At 39.8% G+C, this 16,616-nt stretch overlaps 1 protein-coding gene across 3 annotated transcripts in view; it reads right to left on the reverse strand.

Annotated features, from left to right (window-relative positions):
- The window catches only part of NSUN6 (NOP2/Sun RNA methyltransferase 6), a 70,179-nt gene extending 55,258 nt beyond the window's left edge, over positions 1-14,921 (reverse strand). For 2 of the 3 annotated variants that reach the window (XM_020876288.2, XM_020876286.2), the window contains exons 1-3: positions 14,421-14,921; positions 11,583-11,738; positions 6,214-6,293 (exon numbers count right to left, since the gene is read on the reverse strand). In XM_020876288.2, the coding sequence (XP_020731947.2) occupies positions 6,214-6,293; positions 11,583-11,738; positions 14,421-14,495 (311 nt within the window). In that variant the 5' untranslated portion in view covers positions 14,496-14,921. Of the gene's footprint in view, positions 1-6,213; positions 6,294-11,582; positions 11,739-14,420 lie in introns of those variants that run through there. The other variant, XM_070472128.1, reaches the window with a different exon arrangement.
- Positions 14,922-16,616: the final 1,695 nt, after the last annotated feature.

The raw sequence follows: 16,616 nt of genomic DNA on the forward strand, positions 1-16,616 counted from the left end.
TAATAATAAAGACCTACTCTGTAGCACAGGGAACTCTACCGAATACTCTGTAATGACCTAAATGAGAAAAGAATCTAAAAAAAGAGTGAATATATGTGTAACTGATTCACTTTCCAGTATAGCAGAAACTAACACAACATTGTCAATCAACTATACAACAATAAACATTTTAAAGAGATACTCTTATATGGTGGGATAAATTAGGAGTTTGGGATTAACATGCACACACTAATATATATAATATAGATAATCAACAAGGACCTATTGTATAGCACAGGGAACTAAACCAAATATTTCGTAAAAAGGGAAAAGAATCTGAGAAGGAATATACAACTGAAGCACTCTGCTGTATACCTGAAACTAACATCACATCATAAGTCAACTCTGTTTCAATTAAAAAAATGAAAACTACTTTGGATCAAGAGAAGACTGGCATTCAATTTTCTCTTTTAAGTTTTTCAATAAAGTTGACATTGATACCATCAACTTCAGCATTATCCCCTTACTCTGATCTAATTACCATTGGTAAAACCTTCCTAACTTTAAAATATATTTGATCAAGACTTTCCTGGCAGTCCAGTGCTTAGGACTTTGCCTTCCAAAACAGGAGGTGCAAGTCTGATCCCTGGTTGGGGAGCTAAGATCCCACATGCCTTGGGGCTGAAAAATCAAATAATAAAAAAAAAAGAAACAACACTGAAATAAATTCAAAAACTTAAAAAAGTATTAAATATATACATATATTTACTAGTAAATTAAATTTTATGGTGAGATTTACTTTTTGAATTGTTTACTCTCTTTAAATAGTTTAATGTACATTTTGATATCCTAAATAGCTGTGAAATGTTGAGCTTCTAGTAAAAGACTTGTCAACGAGTAAAAGTACACATATATTCCTTTTTCTAAAGCCCACAAAAATGGGGGAAGAAAAATCTGAAAGAAAATTCCATTTGCAAGAAATCTAAGCAGCAGCTAAGATGCAAGTGATGAAGAGTAATTAGCTGACACAGTGAAATCTGGATCAAATCCAATTCCTCAATAGGGTATGACTGTTTCTGAAAAGAAAAGGCTCTTGGATACCCAAACAATTATTCATTACTCAGAAACAGGACCAAAGGGTCAGGCAGAAAAAAGGAAGGTCTGGGTATGTCATGTCAGTCCCATTCCCTATGGATAAAGCCGAAGGAGGAACTGGACTGGCAGAAGTGGCGCAAGCAGACAATCCATGTTTTCTCTAACAAACCTGGACAAACTCTCTAGAAGTAGTGAAGGGAAAAGCAGCAAAGTGCAATCAATGCTGTGACTCCTCCCCTGAGTTCACTAGGCATAACCAAAATTAAAGCCCCCAACAACACAGCCATGAGCTAGACCCCCTCACAGCAAAGCCTTAGTCTTCATCAGCTCAGCTCACCAGAACTAGAGACAAGCCACTAGAAAAGATCTGGTGAAAGTGTTTTCAAAAAACACATCTGATGAGTTATTCAGGTACACATTTAATCCAAAGTGCAGACTAGGTGCCTCTATGTAAATGTTTTCATTCGAATATTCATTCAACCTGGGACAGATGCGTAGGTAAAGATGGCCCTCTAACCCTCAGGTTCTGCATCTGTGGATTCAACTAGCCACAGATAGAAAAAAAAAATTTAATTCCAGAAAGTTGCAGAAGGCAAAACTTGAATTTGCTGTTCACATAGTATTAGGTATTGCAAGTAATCTAGAAATGATTCAAAGTATTCTAAGGATGTGCATGAGTTATATGCAAATACTATACCATTTTATATAAAAGACTTGAGCAACTGTGGATATTGGTATTTTGTGGGGGGGTGGTGTCCAATCTCCCATGAACACCAAGGGATGTGTGTAACATTAAACAAAGCTATAATAAACCAAAGACAGAACAAAATGTACAGACCAAATAAGAGCAAAATCTCAACCTCTCTGTAGTTTCAAAGAAAATGGGTGTGTGTGTTAGTCACTCAGTCATGTCCAATTCTTCGCGACCCTGTGGTCCAGGTTCCTTGGTCCATGGGATTCTCCATGCAAGAATACTGGAGTGGGTTGCCATTCCCTTCTCCAGGGGCTCTTCCCAACAGGGATCAAACCCAGGTCTCCTGCATTGCAGGCAGATTCTTTACCATCTGAGTCACCAGGGAAGGCCTCAAAGAAACTAAAAAGAACCTTTAAAAAGAGAGAACAAAATAATAAAGAGGAAAAGAAGCGAACTAGCTTAGCTCAGCAAGTAAAGGATGGTAGAGCTCCTGAAATCAAAGAGCTAACATAACAGACTGGAGACAGCAATTCTGAAAGAAGCCTGCTTAGAAGGTGGCCCTTGGCTGGCATTTGATAACTTGACTGGGAAACAGTTCCCAGCGCTGATATAAAACCAGCTCTAGTAACAGTCAACTGCTGTTTGTACAAGCAGTGTGGTCATTCTCAGCACCGGCTTTCCTTTTGGGAGTCTGGGATTTGGCACATGCCAGGCAGAGCATTCCTGCCAACTGAAACCCTGGGTGACGCAGCTTCTAATGGCCGCCCTCACAGACAACGATTTTACTCACGTCAAAACGGACTGCTGAAAGAATGAAGCCCATCCTGGTTAACTCCATGGGGAGCAACTTTTTGGAAGCTCATGCCGGGTTTCCTTCTGACTCTACCCCATACACGTTTTCCCTTTGCTGACATGGCTTTTGTACCCCTTTCATGCCATAAATCCTGCCAATAAATCCTTGACTAGATGCTGAGCTCTGTGGAGTCCTCCCAGCTCATTACTGACCCTGGGCTGTCTAGGAGAGCCCAACACAGGGAGCATCCTCACTGGAAATCCAACATACAGAGTATTAGTGCCCTCCTAAGACAGAAGGCAGTGGTATGTAACGGAAAAATATTCAAAGAACTACCAGAAGACTTATCATTGAAAAATTCCACTGTGTTTCAATCAAAATTAAGAGGATAACCAAAATCAAGGGATACCCCAGCCAAGTTTCTACAGTCCAATGCCTAAAAGTTCTCATAGACCTCCAAGTGAAAGATCAAGATTTTGTTGCAAAAGGGAAAATACTTTTTGGCCTCAGATTTTTTTCACAGCTACATGTGAGGCCATAGATTGTTAAAGCAGTGTCTACACAGTTCTAAAGGAAATAACATGTGACCTGAAATGACTACATATACTTAACCAAGTTCTTGCTTACATATAAAGGCAAAAACAAAAAGACTTCCCATGTGGTTCAGTCAGTGGTTCGGAATCCACTTTGCAATGCAGGGGACACAGGTTTAATCCCTGGTCGGGAAACTAAGGTTCCACATGATGTGGGGCAACTAAACCTGTGAATCACAAATACTGAACCCACGCACTCTGAAACCCAGGTCCCACAGCTGGAGAGAAGCCCACGTGACACAACTAAGACCCAATGCAGCCATAAATAAATAAATATTTAAAATAAATATAAAGGCAAAAAGCAATTCTCAAGTGAGAATGTAAAGAGAGGGTACAAGAAACATCCCTGGGAGAAGAGAAGCAGGTGCTGGAGACCTGCTAAATCAGGGGTCCCCAACCTTCTTAGCACCGGGGACTGGCTTCATGGAAGATAACTCTTTCATGGACTGGGGGGTGTGGATGGTTTGGGGATGATTCAAATGCATTATTTTTATTGTGCACTTTATTTCAATTATTATTACATCAGTTCCACCCCAGATTAGCAGGCATTAGATCCAGAAGGTCGGGGACCCCTATGCTAAATGACAATATCCAATCACTCAAGACAAAGAACTCAGAAATAAACTACTGTTATTGCAAAAAGCCAAGCACTGCATTCACCTGAATTGAATACAAATGTTACAGAGCTTTATAATGTTAGAGAAAAAAAAAAAAAAACAGTAAATAAAAATTGGTTGGTGGAAGTTTTAGGGCAGCTCTAAGAATTTCTTCATTTTTCATAGTGGAAAGTCAAAAGATACCTAATAAAACTGGTGTGAGTTTAAAAGACAAAAAAAAGCTGACATGCTCCTTGCAGAAATGAAAGGTAGGTATATGAACCCACAATCCTAAAAGATCTCTCAATGCTTGCTTGTAACTCACCGTCTGTGTTACACAGTTCACTAATGTTTTAATGAATAGCTTACTCACTACAAAGAATAGGATGAAAGGATTATTATGAAGCCAGTAAGAAGAATGAAATAGTTACATAGATTATGGAAAACTATGGGCATCATGGAATGATGTCCAGTGTATTCCAAAATGAATCGCAGATCTCAGAAAACCTGTGACAGATCAACTATAGTAACTAGTTGGTTTAAAACTAAATAGGAATGAGAGAAATCAGAACAGTGCTTTCCTGGTATGGGGGGCAGAATGCAGAGAATTTTCTGGTGATGAAAATGGTATATATCTTGATGGGGGTGAGTCCTCAATCAGTTCAGTATCAGTTCAGTCGCTCAGTTGCGTCCATAAACCGCAGTACACCAGGCCTCCCTGCCCATCACCAACTCCCGGAGTTCACCCAAACCTATGTCCGTTGAGTCAGTGATGCCATCCAACCATCTCATCCTCTGTCGTCCCCTTCTCCTCCTGCCCTCAATCTTTCCCAGCATCAGGGTCTTTTCAAATGAGTTAGCTCTTCGCATCAGGTGGCCAAAGTATTGGAGTTTCAGCTTCAGCACCAGTCCTTCCAATGAATATTCAGGACTGACTTCCTTTAGGATGGACTGGTTGGATCTCCTTGCAGTCCAAGGGACTCTCAAGAGTCTTCTCCAACACCTGACTATATAGTTGTATGAATTTAGCAAAACTCAGAACACTTAAGACTCCTCCATTCACTAATGCAATGCTCCTCTTAACAAAAATATACAATGAGTTTACAAACTCAATGTTTTTAACTGCAAAAGTAATACTTGTTTACAGTAAAAAAAATAAAATAAAATAAAATAAACCAGAAATGTTACAAGCAGAGCCTCTTCTTATCTAGTTTCTCCCAACTTCCTCAGAGTTAAGCACCCAGAATTAATCCCTGTTAACAGCTGGGTATATTATACCCTCCAGACTTTTTTCTGTGTATAAATAAATATACATAAATCTGTAGTATTTAATTGCAAAAGAAATGTGATTATCCTACACAGAGCATCATGCTTTGGGTATTTAATTAATCATAAATATTATTATTTATTTGTACATATAATTCTACCACATTTAAGTCTGTATAATATTCCACTAAATGGATAAACCAAAAACCATCGCTCTATTGTTGACCACTAAATTATCAATACTTTAAAGATTTAACAAAATGAACATTTTTGTGTTTATTACTATCCTTAGCGGTATTAAAAATTTTTTATCACAACTAGGGATTTTAAAATGCTCTTTGGGAACAGAATTCCCATTATAATATGAAAGCCTAGTATTTTTTTTTTCCTTTTTTAAACACATGGCTTCCAAACACAGTATCTCTTCTATTTAGCTGTGCTTAGTCACTCAGTCATGTCTGACTCTTTGCGACCCCATGGACTGTAGCCCGCCAGGCTCCTCTGTCCATGGGATTCTCCAGGCAAGAATTCTGGAGTGGGTTGCCATTCCCTCCTCCAGGGGATTTTCTCAACCCAGGGATCAAACCCAGGTCTCCGCATTGCAGGCTGATTCTTCACCGTCTGAGCCACCAGGGGAGCCCAAGAAGACTGGAATGGGCAGCCTACCCCTTCTCCAGGGGGTCTTCTCGACCCAGGGACAGAACCGGGGTCTACCGCATTGCAGGAGGATTCTTTACCAGCTGAGCTACCATGGTAGCCGGTTCTACTCAGAGAATACAGTAATTTAACATCATCATGAATCAATAAAATTTTACAAATATATCAATTATGAAAATAGGAAACACTGCTTTGTATTTGCTTTGTATTTCTGTTGTAGCTCAAAAAAAGTTTTAATTTAGCAGTGGAATCTCTTATGATATACAAGTAAACAAATGTCTTACGGAATGAAAAAAAATCAATCACCACTAAATGGAACTAATATGCATTCCTCTCAAGATAGCTGAATCCATTCCCAGTGTTTCTTTGCAGTATTTTCCATGACAGACAATGTAGTCAACATTTATCAAGTCTGTGAATTCCTATCTAAATAAAGTTGCTAATAGAGAAATTTAGTACTATCACCAAACAGCAAAAAAAAGAACCTGAGACAAATTTTTACTTATAAGTATACAATTTTAAAATGAAATAGTTACAAACCTAGGTCCAATAACAGGAATAAGTAAGACATCCTGAAGGTCTGGATGCTGAAGAATAGGAAAACTTAATCCATTAAACTGCTGTTGAAAATAAACACAGAGGATTACAAAGCAATCAACACACTGGGTAAATTTCAAATTACAGAGCTTTTCACTGTCATTAACTAACAGAGCATAAAGTTTGATTTAGGATTATTTTCATTTTTTTCCATGGGATACTACCACAAAAAAAAAAAAATCAAAGACTTCAAAACAACATTTTCTCTATAATTTGATTCTCAAGTTTATAGACTTCTTTACAAGTAAAAGGCTCAATTTTGTTGAGTGTTTGACTTTGTAAACACAAACCATGTTGACCTTAAGTGACCTACTTTGAAAACACATATCCAATATAGAGTTGCATGAATAGGACATTAAAGACTGAGAGTTCTAAATGCTGTGTATTATATATTATCAACACTGAATGCCATGTCGGTTTTTTGTTTGCTTGTCTGTTTTTGGCTGCACCGTGGCACGTGAGATTTTAGTTCCCCTACCAGGGATTGAACCCGTGCCCCCTGCAGTGGAAGCACAGTCTTAACCACTGAACCACTAGGGAAGTCCTGCCAAGCCAGTTTTGATTATGCTTCCTGGCAAAGGCTGAGGATATTCAGTATCCTCCACCATACTTGGCATTCAGACTAGAAATACGTGCAGGGCCAGCAGTGTAGGTGCCAAGGCCAACTCCCAGTCTCATAGGTATGGAGAATTAAATGGCAACCCACTCCAGTATTCTTGCCTGGAGAATCCTGTGAACAGAGGAGCCTGGTGGGCTGCTGTCCATGGGGTCGCACAGAGTCAGACATGACTCAAGTGACTTAGCATGCACGCATGCATGGGAGAAGAAAATGGCAACCCATTCCAGTATTCTTGCCTAGAGAATCCCAGGGACAGAGGAGCCTGGTGGGCTGCCGTCTACAGGGTTGCACAGAGTCAGACACGACTGAAGCGACGCAGCAGCAGCAGCAGCAGTCTCATGGGAGCCAACTGTGTGCATCTCTTGCCAAGTCAGTCATGCTGGCAGCTTGAAACTGACCAGAGTGGGAGCATTTACACCACAAAAATCAGCAAACACTACAAACCAGCATTATTTTTCCCAGAAAGGGGGTTGCTTGGTATGTACCAGCACACCATGGCTGCAGACAGCACACAACTGGGCATTCCCCATAAAAGAGGGGAATGCAGAGCAAGGACTCTGTGTCTATCAGAGGGCCACACACAAATACTGGAAAACAAGTCTCTGCTGTGTGCTACTGATTAGACTCATACACCTTCACATACCGCACCAAAGCAGTAACAATAATAGATACTAGTGCTGCACTGCAGTATCAGTACACTAGCTACTGAAAACCCAAAATCAATCTATTTCTAAGTCGAAAAGGAAAGAGAACAAAAATTCTTCAGATTTTGGAAATCAGACTATTTTATCTCTACCAAGTCAACAGCTCTTCTGAGTTCTACTTCCTCTGAGGAAAGGGAATTTCAAACTAACCATACCCAACAGCACAGTAAGACATGTTAAGGGTGAACTCCTCATTCAAACAAACCTCTCTGCTTTTCCCCCTCTCCCCCTCATGTTCTCTCATTGTCTGATACCCTAGCAGGACTCCCCAACCTCCGGGATGATCTGAGGTGGAGCTGATGAAATAATAATAGAAATAAAATGCATAATAAATGCAATGCACTTGAATCATTCCAAAACCATCTCCCTCCCGTGGTCCACGGAAAAACTGTCTTCAACTGGGAGAATGGAAAAACCAGTCCCTGGTGCCAAAAAGGTTGGGGATCGCTGCCTTACAGTATCCAGACTATGATCCTTCCAAGGAGAAGATAATGGATTTTGTCATTTGTTTTTGTTTTGCTTCAGAAGCACTACCTCTCCACACTACAGAGATATTCTACACAGTGATCAACCCTGCTTGGGCCAAGATATTCCTTCTCTCCTTTTCTATCAGGTATTAAAACAATACAGAGATAAAACTTTCATAAAACCACATATACCTAACTTTCATAAAAACATCACGTACTTTTTTTTAACCAAACGCACCACGGGCTTCTTTTTCTGTTTGTTTCTACCCTGTGCCCTTTTTAAAACAGCCTTATTGAGGTTTACTTTACATACCATAAAATATATCCATATTAAATGCACAATTCAATGATTTTTTTAGTAAATTTACAGAATTGTGCAACCATCACTAGAATTCAGTTTTAGGTCCTATCCATCACCACACAAAGATTCTTCATGCCCATCTGCAGTCAATCCCTGTTCCATCCACAGCCCCAAGCAACCACTAACCTACTTCTTTCTCTAGAATCTACCTTTTCTAGACATTTCATACAAATAGGATCACACACTACAGAGGGTCCTGTGTCTGGCTTCTTGCACTCACTGTAGTGTTTTTGAGGTTCACCCACGTGGTAGCATGTATTAGTTCATCACTTTCATTGCTGAGTTCCGTTCCATGGTGTGAACTTAACCACATTTTATTTTTCTATTCACCAGTCAATGGACATTTGGACAGTCGCCCCATTTTGGTTATTACAAACAATGTGGCTAATATAATAATATTCATGTCCACGTCTCTGCATGGACATATGTTTCCACTTCTCTTGGACAGATATAGGAGTCAAATTGCTGGGTTGTACAGTAAGTTTATGTTTAGCTTTTTAAGAGAGCACAAACTTTTCCAAAGATGCCAAACCACTTGACGTTCCCAGCAGTGGAGACAGGTTCCAGCTTCTCCACATGCTCGCTAGTCAAATAAAATTTTAAATGGTAAAATTTCAATATGTGACCCAGAGAAATCTAGAGACAAAGCACCCAATTGTATACCATTCAGGTTATGCCTTCGGGATACAGGTGAGCTTTGGGACATGGAAAAAGAACATTCGCGATCTAAAACCTCCTTTGAGACCCCTTTCCTGGTAGCAAGAGGCAAGACTCAAACCACCAGGTTCTTACCTACTGCCCACAACCCCACTTTCTCAGTCTCATCTCAACCTTTACAGAAAGGGACCCAAAGCCCGGAATGATTCCATCTGCCTTGTCTTAGACACAACACCTGAGATTTCTTTCTATCAGACTGGGATCCTAGGTTATCTAAGCTCTAGGAATAATTTTCTAGAAAAGAAAACAACCTGGATCTGCCCGAGTTATGGACAGAACAGCTTCCTTTATACAAGCTGAAAATCTATACACATGGCTATATAAAAGTAATAATCTTAGCTGCTTAGAGGAACTGTTCACACTGTATGCCTAATACGGTCAATAAAATTATCACTCATTAAAATTCAGAATAACCTTTCTCCAAGTTTTACATAATTATTGTACTAAGTTCTGGTCTCATACAGAAACTGTAACTGATTCTTCTTACATCATGGTCATCTCCTCACAACTTGAAGTTTACAGAACTGTTCTTAAAGACAGTATGATAAACATTTCACCGATGTGGTAATATTAAAGACAAAAAACAAATGAATCAAACAAAAAGGTCCCAATGTACAGCACAGGGAACTATATTCAACATCCTGTGATACACTGTAACAAAAGAATATGAAAAAGATTGTGTGTGTGTGTGTGTATAACTGAGTCACTTTGCTGCCCAGCACAGACAACACTGTAAATCAGCTATACTTCAATAAAATAAAAACAATCAATACCAGTGAAGATGCTCTGAAAATTTCTGAATGTTATATCCAGAGTAAACTGACAACACAGCCTATGATATACAAATGGGAGTCTTAACTATGCTTCTCTCTTTCCTTTTCATTTAGGTACTTAGGTAGAAATAGGCCTGCTGACACCCATCTGTGGTTATTTGTTAGAAGAGATGTAATAATAACTACAAAATGGAATAACTAAAACTACCCCGCTTCAGGCATCTTGTTTCCCTCCATCTTACATTTCCTGGGGGGCAAATTTCAGTGCATAGTGTATGAAACACAAAATGCACAGCTTTGGGGTTTTCTTTCTGGTATTTTTTTAAAGTAATTTTCAAAGGTTATTTTTCACTTACACTTACTCTGTGTTACACAGTACATCCTTGAGCATCTCTTACACCTAACTTACCTCTCCCACCCCTACAGAGCCTGCCTCTGCTCGTAACGACTCGTTTGCTCTGTGACTCTGCTGCTTTTCTGTTATATTCACTAATTCGTTGTATTTTTTTGGACTCCACATATAAGTGATATCATGTAGTATTCACCTTTCTCTGACTTATTCCACTTACAAAATGTACAGGTTTTGAAAGCAATTAAGAGAACAAGAAAATTCAAATATTATTTTTCTATTTGAAACTTTAACAATTTGGGTTAGAACAGACTTCTTATGCATTTTAAAATCCATTTTCACTTAGAGAAAATGAGTATATATGAAAACTATTTTATTGGTTGAACCAAAAAAAAACCTGCATTATCTTATTTTTAAATACATTCTTTATGCTATTTAATTTCCCTTTATTAAATTATATTTAATTATCAAATAAACTATCATGTGCAGAGATGTGGATGGACCTAGAGACTGTCATATAGAGTGAAATAAGTCAGAAGCAGGAAAACACCATGTAATTACGCATAAATGTGGAATCTAGAAAAATGGTACAGATTGAAACTATTTGCAAACCAGAAACAGAAACACAGACGTAGGGAACAAATGCATGGACACCAAGGGGGAAAGTGGGAGGAATTAGGAGACTGGCATAGACATATATACACTATTGATACGATGTATAAAATAGACAACTAATGAGACCCTACTGTACAGCACAGGGAACTCTACCCAATGCTCTTTGATGACCTAAACAGGAAGGAAATCCAAGGACAAGGGGACATATGTATATGCATGGCCAATTCATTCTGCTGTACAGAAGAAACAAACAACACTGTAAAGCGACTGTACTCCCAATAAAAATAAATTAATTATATTAAAATTAAAAATACAATCCTACAGGTAATCAGTAGGCACCTCCTGACCTCTGGGCTTACTTCAGCTATATGATCTGTCCTTGTGATCGTTATAAGCTGCTTACGACAACAGCACAAACTTTTTGGGTTAGAAATGACCTCTTACGAATTTTAACAATGAAGATGATGAAACAACAGAGGCCCGGAGGGATTGAATAACCTATCCAGTTACTAAATAAATTCAGAATCAGAAGTATTATGTTCAAGTTCTAGCATTAGCACACACTATGTAACCTTGAACAACATTCGTGATCCTCAGTTTCCTTATCTGTAAACTTGTAAAGTATATCATCCACATGATGTTAGGAGCAACATGACATAGGTTGGAGAAATCTCCTTATGTACATAATGACAAAAATTTACACCAACCTTCTGAAGTTCATCAAATAACAGATTTTTCACATGTTGTACTGAGGCCAGATGCGTGTTTACCCTGACCGTGGTAAACGAGGGAGGGTGAGACAAGTTACGTAACAGCGTTTCAAACCTCCTTTCTGCTTCTTGTTTACCTAAAGCAGACAGAATCTGAAAAGAAGGAAAGAACAAGTTACTGTTTCATTTTCATAATACAAATTAAAAATATTAAGATATATGCATATACATTTGTTCCAACTGATGAAACATCATTCCACAACATTCTGCTCCATTTCACTTTTCTGTTTCCATGTTGATAACACTAAGGTTATGGTGATTTTTCACAGGGTTATGCTAATAAACACCTAATGAAACACCTGATGAAAAGGGATTAGAAAATCACTACCTCAACCTCAAAGCATTAACATTTTGAACATAACTGCTACATTTATTCACACAAATTCAGGATTTCATTATACTTATTTATAAAAATATTAACTGTTACATCACTTCTGTAGAACTAGTTCCCTGCTAACCTCATATCCTAGAGCGAATTGGCTAGTAACCTTTTAAAACACCAGTATTTTAAGAATACGTAACACCTGATACTGTCACCCAACAATCTCCCACATTAGTTTTTTTAATACGGTAGTACTACATGTTAGGATTCCCAGGTGGCGTAGTGGTAAAAAAAACTCGTCTGCCAATGCAATAGACACAGGAGATGTAGGTTTGATCCCTGGGTTGGGAAGATCCCCTGCAGAAGGAAATGGTAACCCATTCCAGTATTCTTGCCTGGAGAACCCCATGGACAGAGGAGCCTGGCGGGCTACAGTCCATGGAGTCACAAAAAGTCAAGACATGACTGAGCAAACATGCACATTATTATTAAAAGTAACAAGCAGATACTGTCCAAAAAAAAAAAAAAAAACCAGCAAGATACCTGTCAGAAATAAGTTATAAAGACTCAAATGACCAAGTTTCCTTGTAATCAACTGAAGCCTTCAAGACATGCATTTCACCATATTTTGTCATCTTTGACCATCCCCTGCCTCACAGAATCTTCATAAACTACTTGCCAGCCTAATAATCCACTAGCCTAAAAATATTAGCACTTTCTCAGTGTTTATGTTTTTTTTTAACCGAATATTTCACTACTTTTGATACTTTTTACATAGGGATAGCTTTTCTTTTTGTAAAATCCTGTTAGTATGTTTGAAAAAGAACTGGTGTCAAAGACATTTGAATTTTCTTTTATAAAACAATGTTAATCATTTCAAAAATTCTGCGGGAAGAAAACTGCCTCTATTTCTCTTAACACCCTCCCTATACTTTAAGTTTTTTGAAATCAAGAAGATATTTCCTAGGGGACTTCCCTGGTGGTCCAACAGGTAAGAGTTTGAGCTCCCAATGTAGGGGGCCTGGTTTCGATCCCTAGTCTGGAAACTAGATTCCACATGCTGCAACTAAAGACCCAAATGCTGCAGCTAAGACCCAAAGCAGCCAAATAAATCAAATATTTAGGAAAAAAGGAGACTATCTTTTCATACTGTGATGCTCTTTAACATAATCTTTGGGAATAAAAACATAGAAATCTAACCTAGAAGTCATGGCTTCACCAACATCTTTGAAAATGATTGATATTTGTGCGGCTTTACTTTGATACAACACCAAAGATTCGGAAAATACAAAGCTGCCTACAAGCAGGATGGTAAGGCGGAGAGCCACGAGCCTGGCAATCAATCAACATTCACTGAGGACTTCTGTGCTCAAGGCTGCCAGCAGGACGGAGAAGGAACACTTGTTGAGGACCTACAATGCCAGGTGCTCACCCTTATGACTAATACCTTAACCCTGAAAATTTAGTGGTGTTAAATGTCCTCCAACTTCACAGATGAGGAAAGCAAGTTTAAGAGATAGGAAAAAGCACTGAGATGCAAACCAGGGGGCTTGGGGTTCCAAATCAATTCCTTTTCCCACTGTACTAACACCTAACCTCTTTCCCTTCAGATTTCAACATTAGAACCATGACAGCGATGTAGACTTGATTCAGGAACATAACTCTTTGGACCCTCAGCTCTCTCACCTGTAAAAAATGGGGATGAAATATCTACCAAAAAAAGATTGCTAAGATTAAGATGTGGAGTTTCCCAGGTGGCTCAGCGGTAAAGAATCCACCTGCCAATGCAAAGAGCTGCAGAAGATATGGGTTCAACCCCTGAGTTGGGAAGATCCTCTGGAGTAGGAAACGACAATCCATTTCAGTATTTTTGCCTGGAGAATCCTGTGGACAGAGGAGACCGGTGGGCTACAGGCAATGACATCCCAAACAGTTGGGACACGACTGAGCACACACACAAGATTAAGAAGTTAAAGGTCTTCAAACCACCTAGCACAAGCAGTGGCATTTAACAAGCACTCGCTGAATGACAGTGTATCTCACCTGAGCACAGAGCAGACACTGGAAGAACACAGGTGTTTCTTCCCTACAAGACTTATAATTCTCAGAGGACATGGATCTTTGCTTGCCCACCCCTGTAACCCCTTCAGTGCCCAACGCCTGTCGCCAGGCACACAACAGCTTTTTTCCTCCTCCCTCCCTTCCCATTCCGAAATGTTTAAAAAAAAACAAAAACAAAAACACTCCATACATCTCTTAGCTCAGAAAGGATTCATTACATACCTGCAGAAAGACATCAGCATATTATATTAATGCATTGGGAAAGGCTAGTAATAAGAAACAACAGCTGTAAGCATTTAATTGCCTTTTAGGTGTTTTTTTTTTTCCTATCCCTCTAGTGTGTAAATATTTGGATGTCTGCAAACAGCATCTAATATATTTATCTGACCTACCTCCTTATTCATAAAGCCCGCTTTAAGATAGTTTTCAACTTCAAGTCTCAAAGATATTTTAGGGAAAACAGACATTTTCCTACTGCTTGAGTTCTCCTCCTCTCGCAGAAATGAAAGAAAACGGTGGCTTTTCTCTGTCCAAATTGCAATGAACGTCTGGGCAATGAACACCACCCACGACGTGCCAGGACCATCCGATGCCAAAGCAAAGAGCGCTGTTCACGCCCAGTTAAAATGAGAAACGCGGAGGAACTTCCACGCCTTCTAGAGCTGGAACAGGTTGGAGCGGCTTCACCTCCAACGAACCTGTCCCGGGACTTCTTTAGCGACGCTCACGGACACCACTGCGAGGCAATGCCACTCACGTGGCAGGGGGGAGGAGGGGAATCGTGAGGCGTAAATCCGCTGTCAACTGCACAGAGATGTACAAAACCAGGCAGGCATCAATTTCGAAACTCGCAGCCCAGGTTGTTCAGCAGAGAGCGGGTTCCGGAATGCGTCAGTTCCGGCGACGTGGCCCGCCCCTCCTTCCCCCGCCCACCAATCCGCAGCCGTATATGGCCTCCACGTCACGCCTCCAGAGTGTCCCAGCTCCACCCGCGATGCATCTAGGTTCAGCTGGACTGGGCGGGCTCTCCTCAAGAGGCTGGAGCGGGGGCTGCCTTGGACCCGGAAACTGGTGGAGTGCTCTGTAGACCTGGCCTAAGAGAGCTGGGTGCCAGTTAGGAAGGGTTGAGTCGTACTGACCTGATTTAAAAAGGCGGGGGAGGGCCATACAGGGAGACCTGGGTTGGATCCCGGGTGGTAAGATTCCCTGAAGAAGGAAATGGCAACCACTGCAGTAATCTTGCCTGGAGAATTCCATGGACAGAGCAGCCTGGTTGGGTATGATCCATGGACTCCCAAAGAGTCGGACACGACTGAGCGACCAACACTTTCACTTTTTCAGTCAGTTAAAGACTAGCTAACCTCCAAAGAATTAAACCAGAGTTTGCTTGAACCCTTCAGGCACCCTTTGAGTTTTATGAAATTTCCTTCCCTCTCTTAGGATTGCTGGCCTGATCTCAGTTGTAGGTAAACAACATTATTCAACTTTTTTAAACCTGGGTTCATGGTGTTTTAATATCTTTATATCCTCAGGTGAAACTTCAAAACACACGGGCAGTTTTTACAGTTAGTTGAATAAGGAAGGCTAACAGTTGCGGGTATGGGAGTTGATTTCTCCTTTAAAGCTCATGAGATCTTTGGTGTAATCTTTGTGTTAGAGGTGAAAAAAATTCAAAGGGAGGAGGGACCTAAGGAAAGATATAGTTTCCTATCCTTAAGCAGGAAACTAGAAATAATTCTTCTGTCTGGAGACAGTGTTCTTTGAAACACACCCCGTGGTCTTTAACACCGAACTGTAGGGAAATTTTTTCCTAAATGTTTTTCTCTTGAAATCTTACACAGAAATGTTTTTAGAAGTATAATACACTAACAATGATTGAGAACATCAGGATAACGACCACCGCCACCTGGCTTCTAAAGCCAATACCTACTTTTCCCACCCTGGCATATTTCTTCCATAAATTTATGGAATTCTTCTGTGGCTAAGTCATCTGAAAGTGATCAGGAAAATGTCTATCTAGACCAGGCCTTTCCAAAAGAATTTTTGCAGCCTCAGATGGTGACCACAGTACCAGTAACCTTTGTTATCAGTATCTAGGAGATAAGAGAAAGGAAGGAACAAGTTAAACTAGATTGTAAACTCTGAGAAGGTGGAGACTTTTACCTCACTGCTGCTTACTGAGTGCCTAACACATAAGAAGCACTCGAATATTGAAGGAGTAGATGAATAAATGGATGGATAGCTCTGTAAACTAGAGAAAGAAAGTGCTCATCAGCATATATTTGCTGGATTATTAGTTCACTAGTTCACACATCAACAGTGCTGAGGACATTTAGACAGTCCTTGGCTGGACATTAGTTTTTTTTAATAGTTTGCTACAAAAAATTGAATATAATTCTCTATGTTATGCAGTAAATACTGTTTATTTTATATATGGTAGTGTGCATCCCATACTCCAAATGTATCCCTCCCCGATTCCGCTGGTGGCTCAGACGATAAAGAAGCTGCCTGCAATGACCCAGATTCTATCCCTGAGTCAGGAAGATCCCCTGGAGAAGGGCATGGCAACCCACTCCAGGATTTTTGCC

This window comes from Odocoileus virginianus, chromosome 9 (genome assembly GCF_023699985.2).
Source record: "Odocoileus virginianus isolate 20LAN1187 ecotype Illinois chromosome 9, Ovbor_1.2, whole genome shotgun sequence".
Classification (NCBI taxonomy): domain Eukaryota; kingdom Metazoa; phylum Chordata; class Mammalia; order Artiodactyla; family Cervidae; genus Odocoileus; species Odocoileus virginianus.